This window comes from Notothenia rossii (assembly GCF_949606895.1).
Source record: "Notothenia rossii genome assembly, chromosome: 2".
Taxonomy (NCBI): Eukaryota; Metazoa; Chordata; class Actinopteri; order Perciformes; family Nototheniidae; genus Notothenia; species Notothenia rossii.
Window position 1 is genome coordinate 85,886,142 of NC_136904.1, and position 26,043 is coordinate 85,912,184.

Genomic DNA, 26,043 nt, shown 5'->3' on the forward strand with positions numbered 1-26,043 from the left:
AGGCTAGTTTTTAGACAATTGTGAAAACTCCACAAAAGATGTCTCTTTCGTGACAGAATTAGCTTCTCTATTTAAATCAAATTCAAAACTCCAAAAATGTTTCCCATCAGACTTTCCACTGCTGTGTCTTACGCATGCAGACTAGTTGCTCCAAGCCACGCTAAATCATAGCCCAATTATTTTTAAACTCAGCTTGTAAAAGGGTGGGCTTATTTTACTTACCTTTGAATTTAAGATGTTCTAGTCAGTGCCTGTTGAACAATATGTATAGAAGGCCTACTATAATATTTCTCAACGCTTCGAAATAGTTTTGCAAAGCCCGGATAACATCATGCCTGAATCTGCAGGCCTACACTGCACCAAGAATATCTCTGGTGAGCTCCTTTTACAAATCCTCTGACGTTTTCATAAAGCTGTCACACTAATAAGAAGTGAATTTTTTTCCTCACGTTTGACTTCTTAATTCTAACGGCAGCATTTGAGATTAACTTCCTCCTGACAGACTGTAGCATTTTACCTATTGCTTTTTTTGTGAGATTCTCTTTTGCAATGAGTTAAAAAAATGTTCAAGGACATTTAGGATCTGGAGGAGCTGGTTTCCATTTGCTTTCATGTTATATAGCGGCCCGTGTTAAGCATGTGCTGCTCTATAGTCGCGAGGCTGGATGGAAGGAAGGGCGTCTTGATGGTGACTTCACTGACACCAACAACTTCCTGACGCAACGCTCCTGTAACAACGGCGCGGAAACAGGGAGCTCACCTTTTTATCCGATGAACCAACATGATCCTATTTCTGCATAAGCCGTCTCAGCTCTCCCTGCCTTCACTTCCAAGAACAGCATCGGCTCGTTACATCAAATATTACTCTGTTTATGTCTAGTTTTCTGCAAAATGAGGGCAAAATCCTCAGTCGTTTACTCTACTTGTTGCGTCGCTTTACGGTGCTGTGTATCTGTCGTCTAAAGGCAGGAAATCAAATCACCTGGCCTGTTTGTGATGTCCAAAGTGTTTGGACGTATTTTGAATTTCGCATCCACCGCGAGGAAGTAAACTTTTTTGCCACCTTGGCTAGACTATAATGTGTGAGAAAAAGCGAGTAACCTGTCAGGAAACGGAATGAATGGATGGGATATTTACGCAGCGTCAGCCCGGCTTTTATACTGAAATAAAAGGTGATTTTGTGTGATAGCGAATAGTTTTGGAATGGAAGGAAATCGCTAGTCTAATTTACTCTCTGTTGGTGGTGGTAACGCGTTACTGCGCATCTCGTTACCGCCCTGCACTGTCCGGGAACTAGAGTTTGAATTCGAGAGGCGTGTAGGCTGCAGGCGCTCTCTTTTATACTCTGGCTCGATGAATAACAGACAGAAAGCCTTTACGCGCCATAGAAAGCAAGGAAGTAATGCTGAAAAAGCTTTGGAATCTAGTTGTGTAAAGAAATCCAAGTTATCGAGGCGGGCTGTGTAAATGTGTCCGCTCCTATACGCGCGCACGGGGCGCACCGACCTGTAGTAGCCTGATCTTGGACAGCCTATCAAACCTGGGCACCGAGGACTGTCTATTTCACTTTGAAGGGATGCTGGTCGTCAGACACGTGAGCTGAGCTGATGAGACGAGTTTATCGCGGATTTGGATGAAGGGTTTTCTGCGCGTTAATGGCCAGGCATGCGAACTAGGCTACGGTGCGCTCAGATGTGAGTGTTTTTTTTCTTTCTCTTCTCGGTCGCTCTCCGTATCCACCGCTCCGCCTCCCCCTTTTCGCAACATTGACGCAACCAAAAACACTGGAACAAAAGAAACAACTTCCTTGAAGCTTTGCTGAAACTGCACTTAGTCGGAGAATGGAAGCGTGTTGTCAACTTGTCTGGATGGAAATGTCGAGGTGAGGCTGTCACCAGGAGCCGGCTGGCAGCGAGGGAGATGCAGTCGATCACTCCGAAACACATCCAGGCTGTCGAGTAAGTGCCATTAAACATTCACTGGAGTAATTTCAACTTTTGCTTTGTGACCTCTCGACTAGTTGAGTTTTCCATACAGTGTCAGTCACTGCAAAACAATAAAAGTCGTTTTGGTCGATTTTCTGTGACACGGGGCACAAAGTAAAGTCCTTAAATGTAACGTTGTCCAGTTGACGAGGTAAAATATAAGTTAAAGGACTTTATGGTAATTGTGGGATGTCGAGGTCCAGGCAAAATGACAAGCACTATTTTTCAACAATTTTACATTTAAGGAGCCATTGACAACACGACTGTCAATCTAAAAAATACTCTTTGTTGGTTCATCTAGTGTTAAATAATTGTGTGTGTGATTCTAACCAACGTTTAAACGAGTAGACAAAGAAGAGTTGTGCATTGACCGGCTACCAGTTTATTATTGTTATTCATGCAGCAGCTTTGAGCCGTCGCCGGGTGCATGAAGACCCCGGTGTTCGATAAACATGTCCCCAACATGAGAAGCGAATATTTTATGAAAAATATGTGGTGGCATTATTTCAGGTGATGTGTTTAAACTTTGCTCTGAGGTTTTATCCGCAGTTTTGGGCGGACCGGTACTGTGCTTTTGTCGCGTCGGTGTTTTCGCTGCATGAACAAAGGACTGGATGGAGTAGTCGGCTCGGCACAGAGCGTCGGTGGAGAGCAGGCGGGCTGTTTACAATAATAACACCACTGCGGGTGACGTCACGAGATTGACAGCGCTCTCGACTAATGGGTGAGCCGCTGAGCCATCAGCAACACGCTATATTTGGAAAGTGGTTACATCATCGAGGTGCAACAGTGGAGTGAGGAGGGAGGGACTTCCGCAGGGATTTTCAATTTGTAGTCCAGAAACAGGACAATGAGTAGATTAATTTTGTCTTTGGAGGCTGGGGGTCTGGATTTTAAGAGCTTATCAAACATTTCCAGAAGCTGTTTACTCTCTTATATTGCCAATAAGCTTTTAGGTGTGCCTTAAACACAGTTTTTGACCTTGTCATAACAATGCAGACACGGTCAGGTAACATATCCTTTAATATAACATTAAGAGTGTCAATAGTATATATATGTATCCGTCAATGGCGTGCTTCTTCCAGTTTAAGTGCTAAATATACTCAGTTGTGGTGCATTTAGCAGGTTGCTGTTTAATTTTCATCCATACACAACATTTCTCAGCAACTGTCTACTCCGTAAATGTTTACTGATACCCCAAGATGCCTATTCAAGTCTATGCAAGTCTGCTCTATTTATAAATTCCAATATTACATATTACACCAGAGCTTTCCTGTCTGTTCAGCATGGACACCCCCCTATCTTTAGACCCTTGGATAGGGAAAATCTCCTCTAAAAGGCTTTTATTGTGGACAAAACACAGATAGAAGGTAGTGTTATAACAGAAGTATTGATACTAAAACTGTTACATCTTATTGTAAATTGTAGATTTTAGAAAAGGAGAATCGATAATGCCGTAATTTTAAAGGCACCGTTTATTCTACCATTTAAATTGAGACCATACAACAACTGTTAAAGAAGAGGTTTGCCTTCGCCTGTACCCAGTGCTCCTGCCTTGATGCTACGGCTGAGATGAAATAAAACTGCAAACTTGGTCATTATCTTAACCCCGTAAAAGAGAGGTGTCAAGTGTAACATGTACGGGTATGGTCAGCTTCCACACTTCTTATTTATTTAAACAATATACAGAGTTAAAGATGAGAAACAGCCTATATACACATTAAGGTATTTTGTCCAAAATAATTGATCCTCAAGATTGATAAGTGCAAATTGTCAGCGCCGGGCTGCATATACAATCTTTGTCGGCAAATACTGCAGTTTAAATCCAGCTTTCTTGTGAAAAACTGTATCTTTGCTTCATAAACATTAGAAGTAGTGATTGACATATATTAGACTCTTACATAATACAATTTCTAAGCTGACACTATTTTTCATTAGAGCAGAACATACAAGAGGCAAAGCCAGAAGTTTATTCCTCAATGTAACAATTGGCTTAACTTTTTGATGAATGTTGTGCTTTTTTTTTTTTTAGCTCAATACACATAAGAAAACTAAACAATTATCTCAGTAAAAAACATTTCTTTCAGCGTAAGAAAATGTGCGGTGACTTGACTTCACATATTTGCTCTAGAGCTACATTGGAGTGTGAAAAAACATTTAGCGGCACCTAAATGTCAGCTATATTTGATTGATCATGATATATGACTTATTGCATGATACACATAGCTATTAAAACAACAATCGTGACAATGGACTCTTAGATCAGCTAAGTGCGTTGACACCTCATGAGCATATATGCTTTTGAATGTAAAATAAATAGGAGGATCTTTTGTGTGTGCTTTCTTTAAACTTGATCCAGCAGTTATTTTGCATATAGTCTTTCAAAGGTGTGAAATGCGTATTCAAATGAGGTCCAGATATTTTAAATCTATGGGTGTTAAACATATCACTCACAGTGGAAATTGTTGTAATGTTTGCTTCTTAATTATTTCGGGACATTTGAAAACAAACACTGAAACTAAATATTATCTGTGTTGATGTTTATTCAATATGAGACTACGTATGCTGTACACCTGCTGGAGGCTTCAGTGGAATTTAGTGGCTCTCTTGACTAGCAAATGTTACTGCATGCCACGACCTAAACACAGCAGAAACCTCAAGATAAAATGAAACAATGAGTTGTAAAGTAAAGGGTAAAGGGATGTTTTTGTTATTGAGTCTCGTTTAACCTTTTAAATATCACTAAATTTGAATTTAATGTAAGAATTCTATGCAGTAAATTAATATGCTATATCCTATAGATACTGAGCACTCCCCGGTAAACTCTCACCTGATTTTTAAACTTAGTGTTTTAATAAAATTGCACCGTGCTAATTTATTTATATCTTTTCCATGCAAGTCTCGGTGGATTGTCTGTATCCTCGGTTGAAGCTGCTCATGCCGTACTTTACTTTTGTGCACAATAATTATTACATTTAGAGACAAAAACTGAAAGTACAAAATATATTAAATCAGCAGCTTCTTGCAGAAAAAGATAGCAGTTAACTTTAAGCAAAACATATTCTTTAAGGCCTTTCTGTAACCCTGAATTCCCGGGATTAGGTCTCGCTTGTGTTGAGCCTTCTCTTTAATCCCTCTCAGCTCTCTGCCTCAATAAAGACAGAAAAAAATACTGAAGGGTGTGGACAATTGTCAGATAATCAAAATATATTACTACTAGACCAGGAAGCTACATATAAAGGGTTTTGTTGGGTAACTTTAACACTTCTTTTGAGTAAAAAGTAAAGTTTGGGTGCTAAGTCATAAAGCATCCCAACCATGACACTAGAGGTTTGACTCTCCGATGCAGCGATACATGTCTCTGAGGTTATTGGTCAGATTTTATTGACCGGAGCACAAGATCCTGTTTTTTTTTGGCACATGACCTTATATTTAGTCTGCAAAATGTAGCAAAGAGAAAAAGAAAGCCTCATAGATGTTGTTTACTATGTAACAAAGTTAGAGAACGCAATTTGTGGATCTGCTTTTGAGATTCTTAAGAAAGTCCTGTGTTGGCAGAATAACCTTTTCAGACTATAGGGAAGATTTTGCAGATTATTTTGTTATTTGACATAAAAATGTCATAGGAAGTCTAAGTGGCTCATCGCTTTACTCTCCTCCGCTTGTCTCTCCTCCGCTTGTCCCACCCCTCCTCCTCCCTTGTTAACATCGCAGCTAGCCGAGTTTTTCCCCTTATGCTTGTAATGTAATTTTACTCTATGAATTATAGTCACATAATTTGATTGGTGTGAGAAAGTCTGTAAGAATATACTGAGACTAAATGAAAAGGGCTTCTTGTTCTGTAATATCTGAACTTGCTGTCAGTGATAGCGTTTAGTAAGGCCCTGTATTGTAGTGTTCTGCTCTAAGCAAAGCTATTTATATGTCATTAAATTAGATAAAGGTGAGGGCTGTTGAAAAGCAAAGTAAGAATTATTATTATATCAAGATTTCTGATGGCAAATATTCATGTTAAAAGTAGTCTGTGCCCTTTTTTTCAGAGAAATGTATTCGTCACTTCATTAAGTTAAGGCAAAGTTTGTCAAAAAGCAAAGTAAAAAATAATATGTTATCATGATTTATGATGGTAAATGTACATGTAAAAAGTTGTTGTGCTCTTTTTAAAGCGCCCAGGGGCTATCGTGACACCTCGGCACCTCGCAGCCTTTGTGCTAAAAAGAGGTGAAAGGTCTCTGTTGTGTTTTCAGGGTGACCTGCTAGTGACTATTAGCCATTGATAAATGTGATGTCCCACAAGTGTGCGGGCTGGACCCCTCCAAAGGGGGAGGTGTCATAACACGCCCCACACTAACCTCCCCAGCCAACCCCACCTCAACGAGTGCATACACACACGCAAACACACACTCTGCCCTGCTGACAGGAGCACAAGGGGGCAGCTGCTACAGATGTCTCATAGAGAGAGGGGGAGGGGAGCCGAGGAGACATCAATGGAGAGTCTCTCTCTAGTATGGAGTTCTCAGTGGGGCTCATTGTGTTCTCTAAGGACCAAGACGAGGGAATAGGCCACGTTAATATAGTAAGCCTATAGTCTCTTATACTTTGTTTGAGGGTGCTGCTCACGTTGACTGCTGGGCTGTAACATTAGTTTCAGAGGGAATTGTCTTAAATATCCCCAAATATTAGCTCAGTTTACACAGGTTGAAAAAAGAGTATTTAAGAATATGCTTCTTTTCTAAAAGTAAATAAATTAGCCTCCAGTACTTTTTTATTCAAAGAGTGAATCACACAAAGAATATTTAAAAGGCTGACAAATTCCACTTCTTGAATTCACCTCTACAATGAGAAAACTATGAAGGATTTCCACACTCTCTTCACTTGTGATGTCTAATTTAATTCAGGGTGAAGCAGCAATGTACCATGGAGTGCTGTGCATACTCCCGTGTCAGCCAACACCTAATTTTCCCACGACAGAAGGTGATTTCAGTGTACAGCAAACTTTTAACAAGAGTCAAGTGAAGTCACCTGCTGGCGCCTTAAAGCTGCAAACTGTCCTGTCTTCTGTGGGTGCTAATCCCTTGTTTAGTGTCCCCTCTGGCCTTAATCAAATTGTTTTCAAGGTGTCATTAAGGCTTGTTTTTATATTTACTTCAGGTAACTAGAAGGATTTGCTCAAGCGTGTTCGGAGGTGAGCTTTTTTTACTCTCTACTTCACTATTATTTGATGTGATGCAGTCCCATGTCTGGTGGGGTTGTGAAAGGCCATATTTTGAGTCACATGAGCTAAGCAAGGGAGTGAAAAAGAAGTGTAAAACTCCTCCTTGAATGAGAAGCAGCTGAGTGTAACTGCCAGCCATGTACGCAAGTCATCTAACATGAAATCAAATTACATTGAACTTAAACTGCCATAGCATGGCAACTTTGGAGCCAGGGTTAGCCTGCTGTGGCCAAACACTGGGATTCCTGACACTATGGCTCTTGTTCAGCTCGACTACCAGAGGACAAGGGAGAGCCCCACTGTATCTCAACCCTCCTAATGAAGAGATGCATTATGATGTGATTTCATTTGGGCCTGCAGAAAAGCTGTTGTGGATAACAGAGCAGTCTGAGTAGCATGGTCCGTTTGTGTAGTGACATGTGACTTGTGTTTTCGTGAGTCATAAGGATCTCCTGCCTAATGGAAGGCAGTGTGTGCTCATGTGACGGTGACACAATGCAGGATGAACTGTATAGTATTCACCAGAGCTCAGCTTGGCTACTGTTTGGCACAGCTAATGACCCATGTGCGCCTTTTTATCTTGTTAATTTTTCTCATAGGGAAACTAAACAAACCATAACTTCTGTTTATTTCACTGAAGGGTTTTGGCTATAGTGGTCACTGTGTAATCGGTTTAAAACTTGTACAAAATTGGGGTTTTTCAAGAAATGTGTAAAGCTGTAAGTACTGCATATGTGCATGTGTAGATATGAATGCATATGCGAGTGTGTGTTTGCGTGCATTGTCTTTGACTCATCATGATCTCCCTATGGACACAGTGGTGTTTTTCGCTGGCTCATCCCTGCCTCTCCACATGCCTGTTTAACAACACTGAGCTCCTCCTTACAGGCTTCCTGTCCAAACCAGTTTATCTGTAAACAAGTGTGTTTTTTTCCTCTCCGCCCCATTGTCCACACTACACCAGAATGCATGCACAATGGGCGCCCTCTCTCTCCCAGTTTGCTTTTGTACTCCAAAGTAGAAAACATTATGTTTTTACTACCAAATACACAATGCAAAAAAATGGCTGGCTTCTTGATGAGGACTGAAGAAATATGAAGTTCTAAAATGGCATTACCATACATGTCAAAAAAGTAAATGACATCTAGTAACTCTGTTAAGTTGTGTTTGAAAGATTGGCCTCTACACTTAAACACCCGATAAATGCAAAGCAATGCACCTTGGTGGAGCCAACCTATAGCAGGTGAATGTCATGTATTGTTATTATGTGTGCATTGGGATGAAATGGCTGTCTCTGTTTATCTTGCCCGAGGTACACTATGCTGCACAGGTTATGATAACAGCAGGGTTATTGTGGCAGAGCCCAACCCGTCTCTGCATGCACACTACAGTAGTGTTTAGTGTGGTGATGCCAAGCTAACTTTTAACGGAGAAGAAGTGGTTATGTTATATAATGAATTTATGGAATGTGTTTCTTTTAAGGAATGTGTTAAAAAAAAGTTACATTTTAAAAAATTGTGCTGCTTAAAAGGAATATCAAAATGTTGAGGGGGCTATGTCACAGCAATTTAAGAAAAGCGAGCAAAAATCATTATTCCAACTCTCGAAAATACGATTTTTTCATAATCCCACACCACATTATGACCAAGAAATGCATGTAAGATGAATATAAGGCCGCAAAGGATGCATTTGGTGTGCATCCTTGGCGGCCTAGGAGAAATCCCACAGACTCCTTTACTTCTTGACCTTTACATATACCAGATGTTATACCCATGTCATCCATGGCTGTAATAATGTGTTTTATTTGGCTATTTATTGATTGTTTTGACAGGCCTGTCACTCAGAGACAGGCAATATTGCTCTAACTGTATATAAGAACCCATACTATAAATAAGGAACATTTGACATTCATTGCTCTCATATAAAGGATGGTAAAAAAAAAAATCCAACGTATTCAGCTTTCCTATACACCATAACACAATGCGTTTAGATGTAGCCAAATCTTATGTTGTACAGAAGGCTTCATAAAGGCCTGAGTCCATATGCAATCTGGAAATAGTGTTGTTGCATTGCCCATAGTTCAAACTGGGTTTTTATGACTCTGGCAAAAAGCACAAATGTTTTTATTCACATATTTTTATACGGGATATCCATGATTATGAATAATGAGTGAGTTAAGTGCAATAGCAGACAGCTGACTCATTTTGATCTGGGTAATGTGAGTGAGGAATAGTCTGTTTTAACCACAAGGCCAATTGAAAAGTCTCAGTGATTGCTGTTTTGTTGGGGAGTCAGCTCTTTAGTGGAAATTAATTACATGACAAATAATGTTTTAAGAAGAAATAAGTCAAGACCTTGCTGATGATTCTTTTTTTGTCCTTACGAAATGGCTAGGGTCCCCAGGAATGACAGTCCTTTAATGTTAAATATGTCGGTAAGATAAGGGTTCTATGAGCATATTGTTGCTAAAAGATCATGGCATTCATTATGTAACATTCTGGTTTGAACAAGTTTCAACGTAAGGGTTTTTTCGCCCTGATCAGTGCTGTAAAGTCATTGGGGTCGGGACCTGAAGGGTTAATTTGTCCCTCTCTGTTCAACGCTGCGTGGGCTGCGAGATCATTCGAGAGTGCATTTTCAGCGACCAATCAGCGGCACGGACTCCACTCCGTATCCAGCCAATGGGGAGAATGGGAGGCTCTATCGAATTTGAATGAGGAGTGTATCTTTCGGCGCCATTTTCGAGTGAGCAGCGATTGCCTCAGCAGCTGCGGAGAGAGGATGCTGCGAAACACAGAGAAATCTGTAGGGGAGAGAAGACGGAGCGCTCAGAATTAAACTGCGCTTTTTTAAGAGAGGGGGAGGACCACGTACTTTCAATGGAAAGACAGGTAAATTATGCCACAAAGAGTTTATTTTAACCGGATAATATCAACGGATTTGAAGGAAGGGGATCCGTTGAAAAGAGCCGTTAGCCGTTTGTACAGATTTGCCAGCTTGTTCTACTCCTAGCCTGTTAGCTTAGCATGCTAGCACAGATAGAGGGACTTTGCTGCGCTGTAACGGTAGAAAAAAAAAAAATGCACTCATACCGCGGTCCGTTTTATCCAGAAGGTGAGCCGAATATCTAACAATATATTTAGATAAAATATATTATATGGAGGCGACACCTGACTTAAAGGTTATTTGCAAAAGTTAAACTATAATGGAGTCTTTTTTTCCGATTTGGAGCCTAGTTTTGAGCGGGAGGTGCAAAAGCAGCCGACCGAGCAGAGGAGCAGCACAGTCGGCAGTGTCAACACATGCACACGGCTCCTAACGTTACACTGGCTTGGGAGGGGAAAATATCAAATGGGGAGAGACACGGTGCCTTTTGTGGTAACTAGATTTTACAAAGCTTGTTAACTGAGGAGGAGTTTTTGTCCGTGCTTGCAAACTGCATATGTGAAAACCAGAAAACACCTGGTAAGTTTGTCATTATATCTCTGTATGACCTTACTCTCAGTCATGACTTTAACCCTCCTGTCGTGTTCGGGTCAAATATGACCGACTTTCATCAATCATAAATATTGTGTTTTACATTTGCTTCAAGGCCTTGTGATATCCTTCACAGTAGGCATTTGGACAAATACAATTGCCGATCACCACTTTCATTGAATTTGTAGTGGTTTGGTCAACTTTGTTAGCCCTATGGTGTTCCTGGTAATAAAAAAAAAAAAAGACCGCCATAGGAAATGAATGGGTAACCCTAGATTATGTTCATCTATTCTATCAGATAGTACACACCCACAAATCGACCAAATGTTAATTTTGGAATACATGTACAGTGTCTATTCTTTGCATATTCACTGTAGTTATTAATGTGAACCAGTAGCCCGAGACGCTGTCTACAGCCCAAAAGAGTGTTAAACATAATTTGGTGATGATTGAGGGTTTTTGTGTTAATGTCAGGGCAGATTGGTCAAATTTGACCGGGAACACCAAAGTAATGGGGGGAGAAACGAACACGACAGAGGGTTAATGTTAACGACGGATTTTTAAAAATGTTATCTCAACCCGTATTTGCAGTTTTAACGTTAACTCAAACACCAGGACATTCTCATTCTTACGTGCTTGCTTTATATTTGTGTCTGTCGTACGGTAACGTTAGAAGAGCAAAGTGGCTCTCAGCCAAGTAACAACAATCATAGGTCGCTGCCTCTGATGATTCAACTTTAATAGCTCCGTTTGACGAATGGTTGTCATAACCACTGCCGATGCAGTAAAGTTGATTTAACGTTAGTTATTGATTATAAAAAATGGTGTCATTAGTTGTGGTGCTGCTCGGTGTAACGCTGGGGGTTTGGGATGATCGTAGTTTGATGCAGAAAGGTTTTCTCGTCATTGCCTTCTGTCCCTTCTCGCCTTTTTTGCCCTCAATAGCCTCGCTCCTCTTTCTGTGTGCCCTGCTCTCTGATTAAAATCAAGTACATGAAGGGAGAGAAAAATCCCTCCAACGTTACGGGGTCTAATCGTTTTAGTAAAGGGTGCCAAAAGAGACCTAATCATTAATTATTGAGACGTTCTATGTAAGACATTTTATTCTGTCTTATGCTTCTCATAATGAACATGACTACTTGACTAATAAAGCATTGAGAGAGGAAAAGAGAGGCTCCATATAAGTGTGCGTCTAAACCCGCCCCTTCTGATTCCTTCTAAGTAGAGATCGGTTTAATGTGTTACATAATGCGAGGCCTCCCTATCTTTCACAGTGTATCATTTATTTCAACAAATACGTGCCCAAAGCTTCAAGAATCATGTTAATATAAGAACAAACTAAAACATTTTAATTTATAATAACTGCTTAGAGAGAAAAAAAAATGTAGGCACCTTTTTTCTTCTTTTTTTGCAATGCATTCTCTCCTTGCCCTGTCACAAATGACAGTTTGCTTTCATATAGCATTCTTCCCAGGATTATTATTCATATTCTGAAGAATTAAGCTAAACAGTTGATTCCCCTTCAATTAGATATGAATTACCTTAATACAAATGTTATTTGCTTAGCTTTCTTCTCTGAAATTGCAGTATGTGTCCTTAGTATAATGTTTTTTTTTATGTACATGGGACAGCGTGTTTATGATGAAACCACCCACCTTACATATAGTAAGATTTGGTGTTTTTGATTTTAAATCATTTAGTTAAAGGTACATTTACAAACGTGATATCAGGGAACACCTTTCACTGCTACATATTTGAGCAAAGAGGTGGAGGGGGGGGAAATACTGTACTTTAAGATTTGATCCGCTTTAATCTGGGTGTACGAAACGCAATGAATGGTATGATAACGTACAGACATCTAATTATCTGCTTCAGGAATGAATAATTTGGCGATATTTAATGTAAACCACATGGTGTATTTTAAATGGTTATTCAATGCATAGTCATCAAAGTTTCCTATTGTCTGGCTTTGTTTGACTCCAATAAGCACTGAATGAATAAAGACAATATCCCAACTGTTAATCAATAATTACATAACCCAAAAAATGAGACTTATTGATAAAAGTGTAAGTGTAAGAAAAAAAAGCTATTCGGGTTGTGATGTGATATTTTTCATACCACCAGATAAAGTAATGCGATTCATAGCTCAATATCTAATTGTTTTTATAGGGTGGATTCATACCAATTTTGAATTATAATATTGGGATGTACGCATATGTGTATATAAAAAAAAAAGGTTTTTACATTTTCTTTTGAAAAGCTAAGTACACCTGCTTGCTTATTTAATGCTTAAAGTCAAAATTCTCCATCCACCGGTCCCTTTATAAATCAACACTGAAAGCTATTTGCAGTTTGAAGATTTAAAATATAATACGGAACACTTGGTCAGTTAAGTGAAGATTAAAAAAACAGTAATTTATGGATTTCGGTGTCGGTAAATTAAATTAGGGGGGGAAATGAAACTACACATGTTTATAGATGGCACTTAATATTTCAGTTGAAGCAGCAATAGTGATTACAATTCAATTTAGTTAATGAAAGTAATCTTTTGATATGAGTTTTTCAATTTCACTTGCAGTGTGTTGATAGTGCTAATATTTCTGTTTCATGAAAGACTACAGATTTGACTGATCAAACCTCTAAAGTGAACAAGGGAGCACTTTTGTCAGAATGAAATGTAATGATTAGGAATCTTAGTGATATATAAACTTTTACACACTGGCAATCTACTATTTGAATGTGTATCTCTCATGCTCATCCTGGTGAAATAGGTGGTGTAAAGATTTTGCTCATATTATATAAGAGGGATTAGAGTATTGTTGATACTGTCCCTGTAAGGAGTTGTCCAATTAGTACTGTATTTGACTAGTTATGTATTCCGGTGGAGTCTACAGTTAATCTCCTGTAAATGCTGGAGGTTTATGTCTTCCCCCCGTTCTCTGGTATTCGCCTCTTAACCCTCTGTGCGGAGCACCGTTGTGCTGTTTCAGACTGTTAGCATGACATTCTGTGACTCATCATTCTGTCTTCTCAGACCCCTCCGGCAAAATGGGCTCCCACCCCCATTTCCTGGTAAAACTGTGCCTCTCTTCTTGTACTTGCTCACATGTGTTGTAGCCAGGCTGCAGAGAACCCCCGCCCTCCTCTTCCTTCTTTCTGCACAACTCAGCACAAACTTTATAGTATTAAAATTTGCGGTGATGGGAACAGGTTTCCACGGGTTTTGTTGATTATTTTCCAGAAGTTGGCCGTGGTTTCACTTCTATGCCCGAGCAGCATTTAATAGAAGCTGTCACATTTTCTTTTATGTAAATCAGTCAGTTTTCCAGCAGACATGATTTCAGTTCAGGAATAACTTTAACTTCTATATTATTCTTATGTTTGGATCTGAAATGTATTTTGCATAATGCATTAAGTTATGGTTGATAACACTAGTGCAGAATATAAGGGTGACAGGTCCTTGCATGTTTCTTAAAAGCATATGTTTTACATGGGCTTAGATTTGTCCTTACACTTAGGGGCTGCATCACTGTAGTGCAAACAGCTCTACACCTGTTTCACATAAATAGTGAAGATGTTTAAACCATTTTTATTAAGGTGCCATTCATTTTTATTTTTTGAAATATCATCAGTTTTTTTGCTTCACTGCTGTTGTAGTTTTTGGAAAATCCTAAAGTGGAAAAAGTTGGTATTTATTTGAAGCAAGAATGTTGTTGTAAACAATATCTTTACGTGGTTAATTGGCAGCAATTTGTAGATTAAAAAAAAAAGTCTAGCACTCTTCTTTAAAAGTTAGATCTTTTGATCCTCTGCGGCTGCACTCAAAAATGTGCAGTTTCCCTTTTATTGTTGTTTAGTGTAATGGCAGTTCTACTTTCGAACATCATGTTTAAAAAGAACATGTCAGCTGTTAGTGCTGGTAAATTCTGTTTGATAATTAAATCTGTGGTTGTAATATGATAAGCTGCAACAGCAGATCTGACATAGCAAGAGTATGCCTCCTCTGACTTCACACTGTTTTCATTTCTGCTGCACCAGCCTTTTTTTCACCTGAAAGTGCTTGAATAGCCCACAATATTAACTTGTAAGCAGTTTGATTGGAATGATTTCTAATGATCTTAAAATACTGCTGGATGGTTTTCTATAATTTTTTAATAGGGTTTAACTAATTTAAGCAGGGTTCAACTTTACCCACTATACCTAGTCAGGTGGTGTGATTGGGTGCAGAGAGGCCAGATATTATTTTCACATACAGTGAAACCAACCATTCCTGGTTTGGTCAGTTTGCTTTACTTAATAGAACTTGTTTGGTGTACATGCTACGGTGATATCCGCACACATCCTTTAGAATTATGGCATTAACTCATCTTAATCTGCTGGTGTGTAATTTTCACTGCGGTAAAGTTGCAAGTAGGTCGGTCAATGTAATTCAACATACAGCGAGCTTGGTACTTAGTACACTTTGATGTATTTATTAATTCCAATGATATATCAACATGTAAACTCAGTCAATGGTGTAACATAAAAACATAAAGCCTCGTTTTTTGGGGGGAAAACATACTAGTGATATTTTTAAGGCACACTTTTTACACTAAGACCCAAAGTTGGTCTAATATCTGAATAATTATTTGCATTTAAGTTTGAATACGAACAATACCTCAAGTATAGCCGGTGTTAGTGTAATTTCTTGTATGGGTCTGCTATCCAACTCTCACACTTTAGCTTCCTCTTTTGCCAATCCTGAATATGTGTGACTGAACATAAAAAATACACACTTAACAGGATCTTAACAATAGCCATAGTGATGGTTCTCTAAGAAGTTACTTACTGTAAATAAGCATTTAATCAAAGGTTTCAAAAATGTTTCCAAAAGTGTGTTGTTGAATTTTTTGTTTTAATAGTTTCATGCTATTGGTCAAGTGTAAACTAACTCCTTGGGTCGTACTTTTGAAATTGCAACACAGTGCACTACTTTGTCGGCATCCTGTTTATTGCTGCTCTGTCTTCCGTAGTAAGAGGAAGCTTGTGATAGTTAAAATTAAGTTCTATTAAATACCTGGAATGATCAGAAATGTAATTGTTAAGGAATGCAAAATATTGGGTTGCAATGCATTACTTCTAAAGGAGAGGCAGGTACGCCAGTTTGTGTAAATATTTCTCCAGACACATTGTGGACACACAGACACTGCTGTTGTTCATGTTGGAACCTTATGTTATGGTCCATCTTTAATATACCTGCAGTGAATGCATATCTGCTTGTGTTGTCCTGTGAAAAAGGGTTTACTCTCCTCGATCCCATGTATTTGTTTCTGGAGTTCTCTGTAATTCATTTGATAAGATACTGCCGTTGCTTCCAGGGAATCCCAGTCACCCTGCCTGTGCTATGCTGGACATGTTTTGCTGGCTGTGCAAAATGTAACAGGTTTTTCTAGGATTAACACATCCCATTACAGTGCTGGTGTTCGTATGACACAAAGCAGTTCTTTATCAACACCATCCTTGGTTGTTTTTTTACTAATAAAAAACACTCCGCACATCCTCAGTTTCTCATAGACTTAAACATTGGAAGAGCTCATATTTATTTTTTCCATTATTGATATTTCATCACAATTTGTTGCTTTGTATTACTGGATGAATTGGTTTTGTATTTGATTTGACTACTGTAGAGAGATCGCATGCTGTGAACAAGCTGCCCCATTAGCTGGTGTAACATAATAATGCTGTGGCACGGTGAACATAGTTTGTTTGCACTGTGTGTATTCTTGCCAAACACAGGACAAATATAATTGGCAAGCTTAATATCTCTTTATCTGGCCTTATTTTCTTATGTGATGGAAGGATTTGTGGTAGTGTGTAATGGTGCTTTCATGACAAACTGAAAAGATAGGAAACTCGGATTATAATCTTACATTCCTTCCTGGTATTCTGGATGGCTAAATGTGTAATCTGTAAATGTTATTAATCACTAATGTTTGGAACGAAGATATTGTGACTTTGAGTAGTTTCCTTCAATAGTTGTAGTGGATAAAGATAGAGAGCTTTCTGAACACGATGAGAAGCTCACATTTGCATAGATCTTTTCATGTGGATAATTATGATGGCCATTCGTGTTTTCTGCACAGCTTAGGACGTCAGCTCTGCCTTTAGTTTGTGCTTAAACAGGCAGAATATGGTGTAACACAGACGAGAGGCCAGCCCAGACCACTTCAGGGGAGGTGATGGTTTGTCGTGTCCACGTCCCTGTGCGCGATGGTGTGCAGGAGGTCACTTGACCTCCAACCCTTGGGTCAGGTGACCCTTTGAGGCCATTGTATGGGGAGCAAATGTCGTAGGAATGGGTTAAAAAGGCTGAGCAGTGACGGTGACATGTCCGGGCATGCTGCTTAAAGGGAGACAGAGAAAAATAGGGAGAGGTTAGAGTCATTGATGTGAACGATTCCACTTGGACTTGTAAAGAATGTATTAGCTTAAAATTAAATTACACAGTTTACCCGATTAGTTCCTTTTATGCACTTTCGTCAAGTAATAAATAAGGATGAACAAGGTAAACATTTATTTTTTTTATTTTTTTTAATGGCTTCTTCAAAACAAAAAAGAGCATAGCAACTGACTGAAGGTAAGGACATGACTGGGCCAATGTTCAGTATTTGAATCCAAGATGGTGTACATTGTTTGTCTCTAACTTTAGCATACAATTGTTGTTGCGACAAATATTGCGACAGATTTTATTCTTTTTTTTAATTTATATAAGAAATAGGATGCAAAATTCTCCTTTGCACCTGCAACTTTCTGGAGCCCATTATTTTTTTTTATTTTTTTTAACGGTTTAAAAAGTTGATTCTAATTACAAAGATATAAAATGAAGGAATCCTGCAGATCTTCCAAGCTATGTCATTTAAATAGTTGTCTTGCCAAAACGGATTTGACCACATATTTAGTATAAAGTACAAACTTTTGATGGGTGTGTATCAAATGTCTGTAGTTTTAATCAATGCCTTCTTGAGTTTCAAGTAACATTATTTTATTTGGTTATCATTAATGTCACCATTAATATTGATATTCAGGAATAACATATTATGCCATGACATATAGAAGGATGATTAATATCCTATACGAGTATTAATAATACAATGGCTAATGTACATCTTGGAGTGTCTGTGGGTGGGACTTGAAGATAAATAAGAAAATGGTACATGTAGGTAATGATAGCAGTGGCACACAATACATTATTGGAAATGTTCGGCAGCATAACAACAAGTGTAATGATGGACTTGATCTCATCACTTGCACAGCTATTGTTATATTTTTCTAAATCATACCTCATAGTTTTGTAGTGACTTCTAAACTCTTTCAGCTGTTTTTTGTGTCACAGTAAACAATCGTTGGCTCATTTTTTCAGTCTACTATTGTGGCATGGCAATGTAATTAAGAGCAAGAACCATTTTGAAACGATTTAAATACAAGAAACAACCAAAAGTATATATCCTATAGGTTAAATCGTCTTACAGTGGACAGATGAAAGCAATACGTTTGAGCTGCTGGCCGTTATATGTTATTATAGTTCATCCCTGCTTGCAGCTTTATTGCAACATGACATTGATTGAAATCTTGCACAAGTTAATGAATTAAGGATATCATTTTACATTTTTTCTCGTTGATCTTCTCAGCAGCACTGGATCGTGTACGTGTGTGTGTCTGGGTGAAAAAGAGAGGGCGACCACTACGTCTTGTCACTGTTTTTTTGTAAGGGAAGTCAGTTAGAGATGTTATTGGGTTCAGGCTATCAGCTCCATTTCAGACCAAGGTCATAATTACAGGTCCATTGAGACCTCTAGTGGCAACACATTTGCTGGACCCAATCTCCTACTGGATTATTGTCAGGAGAAAGTTTGTTTTGGCACCTTTGCATTTAGGCATAAGCATTAGATTTAAGATTCAAATAGGTTGATGTTTACCAGGGCCACCTGGGAAAGTTGACATTATGTTGAAAGAGCTACGTTTTAATGGTACTATATTGAGTGGGCTAATTCTGTCTGGTCAGCTATTGAGAAACACCTCTGGTGCTGGTAGGGTCGCATTGATTAAGGTCGCTTGAAAAGATTAACTCCTGTCAATTGTGCAGACTTGGGTCTTGCCGTTAGTTGACACACTTTCTTCACTAAAAGGGTTAAAGTGTATTTACAGCAGATGCTTGGTTTTCTATGTTAATACTGGTTTATAGGAAAACGACTTTCTCCAAAGCAAATATTTTTAACATCCTTAAGGGCTATGTAGTCAGTCTTTTGTGATGGATACAAACTTAGCTCAGGACAATGGTGCTGTAATTAGCCATGTAACATAAGAGAGCTCAACCACTGAGCATTCTCCATCTGACAAAAGAGTATTTTGAGTAATCATTTCTGTATGCTTCCCCTGACCCTAACCCCATGGCAGCTTCATGTGCTTGCGATTGCGTAGTTAAAAGACCATTATGCATTGGGAAATATTTAATTCAGTGTTTATTTTATTTTATGAGTTCCAATTTGATAAAACCCCCTCCAAGGTGGTTTAACATCAACTCAATACAACAACTTTTGGATGATGATGATTGATCTAACTTTTGCAAATCTTGGCAGCAAGATTTCATTGTTTTGTGGAGAGTTTCCCGACAAAATACAATTTGAGTGTTCTGGTGTCCACATACTTGTGCTTACAAATGCACTGTTGACAGGCTGGCCTCAGAAGAACTATAACAACATTAATTATCTTTTTTTCCCTTGTTTTTCAGGTAATGACTGGCTGCATTAGGAGGGGACAGAAGACTTCTGCAAAAGATGCTGATGATCATCTAATCATCTTTAGGTAGAACAAATATAGGGAATTGGTGTGTAGTTATCTGTGATCATGTGGTCTGGACTAGAAGCCAGAGGGATAAGGACAGCAGATTGAACCCAGAAGAAGCGAAGCACTGACACCCTGACTGCACTTCTGGCGATGCTGTAGCAGCACGGAATGGTTTGTGGGTTACATAGAGATGCAGGCCATACTGTGCTGCCGCAGAAGAGCCTGAAAATACGACCTCGCACCCCTTCAACCTGTGTAACTAAGCCGACATGCTTACTGTTCTAAACGTATGCAAAGTAGATAACTGTTTGCCTGATGATTAAAAGTTGTCTGAATTTGCCTTTGCTGGTCGCCTTACTGTAGCAGCACGTAAATATTGGAGTTAAGACTTTAGCTGAAGCCTCCAGTATTGATCGTGCTGCTGAAGCAAAGCTGATCACTCACAATCAGCACAACCAACCTAACCTGTGACGACAGGCTGAATGGTGACGGATACCCACAGGTACATCGTTTACACACAACCACTACTTTGTTCTAATAGTTAAAATATGTTGATACCATCTTTACATGTCACTGTTCTGTCTGCACACTTGAAAAATAAAAAATTGAATTGGCTTTTGACTGCGATGTGTTTTGACCATGATTAAATTGTTTTTAAAAAGAATAATGTTCATAGTATATAAGGATGTTATTTTAAGTTATACTGACACGGAATGCCCCTCGTTTAGATCAATTCACCGCCATACATGAAGAAGAAATCATGAACATGACAGCCGCGTGCCCTCCCTGCAGCGCTGTGGGAAAGTCCGGCCTGTCAGCCGATCACAGATTTGCTGCGGATTAAAAATTAGCACAATAATTATACTATTTCAGTATAAACACCAGTTTTTCTTTTTCGAAAATGAATCGTTTAAATGTGAAGATATTTTGATTTCGAAAATGTTTTATAAAACAGGTTTCCGCTCGATTTGGACCCAGACGGTCTTTATGATTTCCTCTTTTATACCCAAAGGTTTGACATTATTTGTGTATCATGAATTCAATATGCACAAAAGATATGAGATAGTCCAATTTTAACGGCAACGCTACGCATGACGTGTCCCGTAACATGGCCTAAATCCTCCTTTTTAAGTTGCTTCGGATGCGCATAATGCGGGCATCTCAGTTGTCCGAGGGCATCAGGGGACGATCATCTCAAATCAGATTTACCTAATAAAAAGTCATTCATTTAATTTGTTTTAAACGCTTTTTTTTATATATTTGGCATCTATTGGTTGACCTGGCTTTTTTGCATTTTTTTTTACCACAGGTTTATGTGAGTTTGTGCCGTAAAACAGACATCTTCAAGATCAGATTAGTGGTTGCTGCTCACCAAATCGCACGCACCAAATCTTGCTTTGGATGAAAATAAATCCACAATAGATAAACACGTGTTATAATTATTTACTTAATTGATACATTTCACGTGGAAATGATGGGTCTTTTCTGATTTTAACATGTTCTAAAGCCCGGTATTGTGATCCCGTCCACCGAGTGAACGCCTTTTCCTTTAATTTGGCCTTGTAGGCCACTTTAATAATAATTCTAAATTATCTTCTGCTAGTTTTTTCGCAATCATAATTATATATTATCTGGATTTAAGGTATTTGGCAATAGTGGGATTTTTGAAAAATTATATTTGAGAGAAGAAAAAGTGAGATTTGTGATTGCTCTTTTTTCCTAAACGCTAGGAGTTTCTCTGAATTATAATTTTTTTAATTGAGAAATGTTCGAATTTAGTACATATTTTTGAAATATAAGCCTTCATATAATATATATTTGTATTATTGGCATAGCTTATTTCTGTGTAAATATTAACAATGTCAACGCAGGCCTACTTAATTCGTATTAATTTTGGAAATTATTCAATAGGTATACCCTTTTTTTTTTTTTACAGAATGTTAAATGTAGTGTGTGTCTGACTGTTCCGTCTTTAGAAAAGCAATGCACATCAAAATATGGAAGCTGTCCTGATAGTGATGCGTTAAATTCCACATGTTGTCTTACAACTGTTATGCTTTACTTTTTATGCCGTTTTGCCTTTATTATGCCTTATTCAACACTTTTTTTTTTACATGTATTTATCGTGCATATTTTTAATTACCTGTACAATTGTAGAATACCACGTCCGTTTTTTGCACATGTAGCCTACTACTGTACTTTCACTCACATTTTTCAGAAAATGTGTTAATTAATTTCTCTGGTAAATTAATATAATAAAAGAAAGTAACATGGAAAATTATGCATTTTATTACAGGGATACAAAAAGTCTTTAATCCCCCTCACACACTCAGAGCCTCGGTGAAAACTGTGGCTCCTGCAGTGATGTGACTGAACTGTGGAGACAGCAAATTGGCTTTGCACTCATCTGGATATTATGTAATCTGGATTGTTAGCAAATTCGACTTTAAATGTAGTTTTTATTAAGCCACACAATAGGCCTGTGTAGATGTATAGCGGCTCACTATGCGACCTGGCTTTTTGGTAATGATTCAAAAAAGTCTAAAATCGGAAAGAACATTTTGTCTTAATTTGGATTTTGTTAACGTTTTCAAAGGCTATATTCAAATTTTCGTGCCATGACAATTAAAATATTAATGTAGAGTGGTCCATTTATTTTCATGCTGTATTTGCCTGGCAACAGAAGGCTATATATATGTACATGCGTGCCATGACGTACATCCTGAATTATGGTCAGTGCTGACATCACGGGTTCACTTGGTGGTCTGATTTTAGGATTTCTATCAATTTACTCTATACTTCAAAATCAACTTCTGCTCTGGAGAATATATACACATAACGATAAGTAATCAATGCACTGTTCACTGTTTGTAATTTCGCTATATATGGCCTATTTTTCTGTTAAGACCATTATTTGGTGATGAGCCAAAAGTCTCCCATCCTAACCTAAATGGGAAATAATTTGAATAGCCTTGCTTCGATGTTTCCACAAACTTTGATTTCAGGCTTACAATTTAGTGTTCTGCAAATTCAAATGCATTGCAGAAAATACGTCTGAACTGCAGTCTTAAGTTAACAGGCAGCAGATGTTTGACTTTATAGACCGGACAAGTCATGCAACGAACGAGTCACGTGAATCTCCGCAAATAGATCTTGTGTGGAAATAAAGACACTTCCCTGCAGACGTGACAATCGTGTATTGCCTTATAGTATTATTATCAATGATGGTCGGGGGAAGGAGGAAACAGCTGTCAGTTTTAATGGATATATCATTAACATATACGGTGTTCTTTTTCCCTTCCTTCTCTGCAGCCTGGTGAATATTTCACACGGGCCCTGTTATGCAACGCTTGTAACCTTGAAGAGGTTGCAGCATCACTGTGGTGCTGACTCGCTCTGCAGGGAAGAGGCCAGGAATTACACTCTGTCAATTATTTTTATTACACACGTAAGGCTCGCTTGTGCCTCTAAAAAAAAAAATGGGCTGAGTTGGCATGACGCACTAAATAAAAAAACAAACATGGACGTGACTTACATTTCACTGTTTATTTATCAAAATCATCTTGGAGAGCGTCATACTGATAACAAAAAAAAAGAGAAAGTAGATTGCACATCGATAGTGTCTATGTAATTGCAGGTTACCGTTAACTGTTACTTCTAACTGTTCATTAGTGGTTGATTTTATTTGATTCGTTGGCTTCAATGAGGTTGGAGCTTGGCCAAAAACGAAAAAAAAGACAAAAAGTGTTTCCATATATTGAAGTGCATATCTGTCATTAGTATTATGCGCGTCAAGGGTCCCTTGGAATGTAGCAGTGAGTGCACGACAGAGATGTCACAGGCTATTCATTAAACAACGTGTCAATAACATTGACAGTATAGTAAAAGAAGTTCACGATACATTCCTGACCTGCACCCACTAAACCTGAGTACATGTCAGTCATCTCCTGAAGGTACACCCCAGTGTGGGTCAGGTGCGAGGAAACAGCAGTGAGCATCGGTCCAACCTGCGAGGGCACGTAGGGTGCCAGGTTGTGCGGCTGCAGCACGAGCAGAATCGGCAGTAACACACTTATTAATAAGGTGATCCATCTCGACGCTGGCATCCGTGATCCCCCCTCTCGGTAGTGGCCATTCTGGTGGGGGACTGAGATCTTGTCCACTTCTCTGAGCCTCAGTGAGTCCCACTTCTTCACATCGAAATTACGCACGAGAGGACCGACGTCCGTGTCTTTCCGAGAGGGCAGCGGAGTCTCCTTCAGGACCTTAAACTTCTCCCGAAACTCCTGCATCTGCTGCAGAAAGCACAGGGGGTCGGATACACTCCGGAAAGTCTCGGCGATGCCCAGCGCCCGTGTGTGCTCCTCCACCGCCGCGCTCAGCTTGGTGATCTCCGGGTCGTATGCCTGCAATATCACCAGCTTCAGCGTTTCAAAATCGGAGAGGATCTCATTCTTTTTGCATTCAATGTTACTGATGAGTTTGTCGAAATAATCTGTCACCTTTGCTGCGTCCTTGGTAACATACTGTAGTGCCTTTTTTTTACTGGCTTGCAGTGTCTCCAGGCAGGACAGGATGTCTGCGCTCTGCCAGCTCTCCACCCCGCGCAGCAGCTCTTCATACGCCTCCTTCTCCTGCTCATACGCCTCCTCCAAGGAGCAGAATGTATGCCCTCTGTGGTCATCTGTTGTCACGCAAAACCCACAGATTAGGTTTAAATCCGTGGCGCAGAATATGTTTAGAGGCTGGCCGATGTGTTGTTTACAAACAGACATTTTAGGCATAACCCTTATTTTGCTGTATTTCTCCACAATCCCACGTAGAGAGTAGTTGATCTGCAGGCTGTTGGCGCCGTTGTGAGGGGTCTCTTTGCGGCATGTGGGGCATTTGATAGGTGTTCTGAAACATGGACCTCGGTTTCCATCCAACAGTCCCTCCAAGCATTTCTTGCAAAAGCTGTGAGAGCACAGCAAAACCCGGGGGTCTTCGAAGAGACCGCAGCAGATTGGGCACGTAAGTTCCTCTTCTAGCTGCTCCATGGTATCCTGTAAACACATCACCCAAGCGTCAAATCGGTTCTTAATTAAAGCAAAGAAAACCCAATAAATCAACACTCGTAAAATAGGCTGCCCAGTACGCACCCACACTGAAATATGCTGCGCCATAAAGGCAAACAGGCATTAAACTACACAGGAAAAGGCTGTAGCATCGCAAAGGATACAGATTTTGCAGTCATGTTCCAGCTGTTTGAGGAGTATTCCCATCCTGAAAGTGAAACTGACTTGCATCGCTTTGCCCGCGTAAAAGATTGGTATGAACTCTGCCAAAATCTCCATTTGGACATATAACGTTCAAAAACATCCTGCTTTCTGCTGTCATTCTGTAACCAGCTCACGTTGAAGAAAACAAACGCAAAAATAAGGCTGGATATAAGTCAATAAATCGTGAATAACTTTATAAATGCAAACTATTTTCTCCTAGCGTTGTATAACAGAACAGCAGGGCAGTGGTTAGCTAATCTAGCCCTATATTACCGCCGTCTAACCAATCCAATGCGACAAATTATCGACAAGCAGGGTTCGCGTTAGCGTTGCTCCTGTTGGCAAGGTACTGCAGTAGAGCTGTGACAGATTCTGCAAGCGCATAGTAACATGCAACTACTGGACCAAAAGAATCACTCACCAGCTGCTGGGACGCACAGTGCAACGCAATCATGGCGCTTGTTGCTGTGCAGACTTGGCCCTTTTCCGGGTTCAGAGTTAACCGTTTGAGTGGCGAACAGAAAATTAAAACACACTAATTCGTCTGGTTTTGTGCATATGTACAGTGGGCTGTCCACTATACTGTAAACAGCATCAACAGTACAGGTGTTTTGAATTTTTTGGGGTGCGTAATTTCAGATATTGGGGTTGTTTACGTTTCTGTCCCTGCTGGGTACTTTGCAGAGGATCCCTGACAGTCCGATGGGGGAGGGGCTGTTGCTATGCAAAACATTACAGCGTGAAAAACTGTCAACTAGGTTTTAGTCCCACTTTCTGTATCACATGTTTTTACATTAACCTACTTTAGTTGCTTGAGTGGATACTTTTCAATCTTTTGTGCACAGTTAATAAAACAGATGCAAGCGAAGGCACTAGGCTGCATACAAAAGTACTCTTCAATACTATGTTGCACTGAGCTGTCAAGTGGCACATTATCTTGGCACGACAGACCCACACGACTATCTATATCAAACATCAGCAACATAACTTTATATTCCAGCCATTGGTGATGCTCTTTAGCTGATCATCCGTATCACTACTTACACATTTGCCAACAAAACATTTGATATATTTAAAGAAAAACACTTTCTTTTCACTTGAGGTTATGTAACATCGATACCCAATAGTTACTTAGTCACGTGTAGAAATGTTGACCTTGATTTTCTTCCCTTGTTTCCATGCCATCAGGAGCAACTGCCTATCTTAGCCACTGTGATTGGATACAGTTGGGTTGCAGGAGCTTATGTACTTCCGGCCTCTTTCGCTGTGCGTCGCTGTTGCG

The 26,043-nt window shown here is 39.3% G+C and overlaps 1 protein-coding gene and 1 long non-coding RNA gene across 4 annotated transcripts; one reads left to right on the forward strand and one right to left on the reverse strand.

Moving 5' to 3' along the window:
* The first annotated feature begins 228 nt into the window (after positions 1–228).
* Positions 229–22,958, forward strand: LOC307030524. Its single transcript, XR_013805681.1, has 3 exons — positions 229–1,958; positions 19,445–19,518; positions 22,813–22,958. It is a non-coding gene; the product is annotated as an uncharacterized lncRNA (long non-coding RNA).
* Positions 22,959–23,031: 73 nt separating this feature from the next.
* On the reverse strand, positions 23,032–25,935 carry trim13 (tripartite motif containing 13). 3 transcript variants are annotated; one of them, XM_079667001.1, is made up of 2 exons: positions 25,917–25,935; positions 23,032–24,545 (listed from the first exon to the last, which is right to left on the reverse strand). In XM_079667001.1, the coding sequence occupies exon 2, from the start codon at positions 24,537–24,539 to the stop codon at positions 23,343–23,345; it is 1,197 nt and encodes a 398-aa protein (XP_079523127.1). In that variant the 5' UTR covers positions 24,540–24,545; positions 25,917–25,935; the 3' UTR covers positions 23,032–23,342. The 3 variants fall into 3 exon arrangements, with proteins under 3 accessions (XP_079523127.1, XP_079523126.1, XP_079523128.1); XM_079667000.1 differs by lacking the exon at positions 25,917–25,935 and adding an exon at positions 25,183–25,827; XM_079667002.1 differs by lacking the exon at positions 25,917–25,935 and adding an exon at positions 24,642–25,172.
* Between the last annotated feature and the right edge of the window lie 108 nt (positions 25,936–26,043).

Excerpts from the sequence above, each read along its gene's own strand:
- trim13 (XM_079667000.1), bottom strand. The coding sequence starts at position 25,215 with ATGATTGCGTTGCACTGTGCGTCCCAGCAGCTG. Across the intron at positions 24,546-25,182 it reads ACTGTGCGTCCCAGCAGCTG|GATACCATGGAGCAGCTAGA; the intron begins GTGAGTGATTCT and ends ATGTGTTTACAG.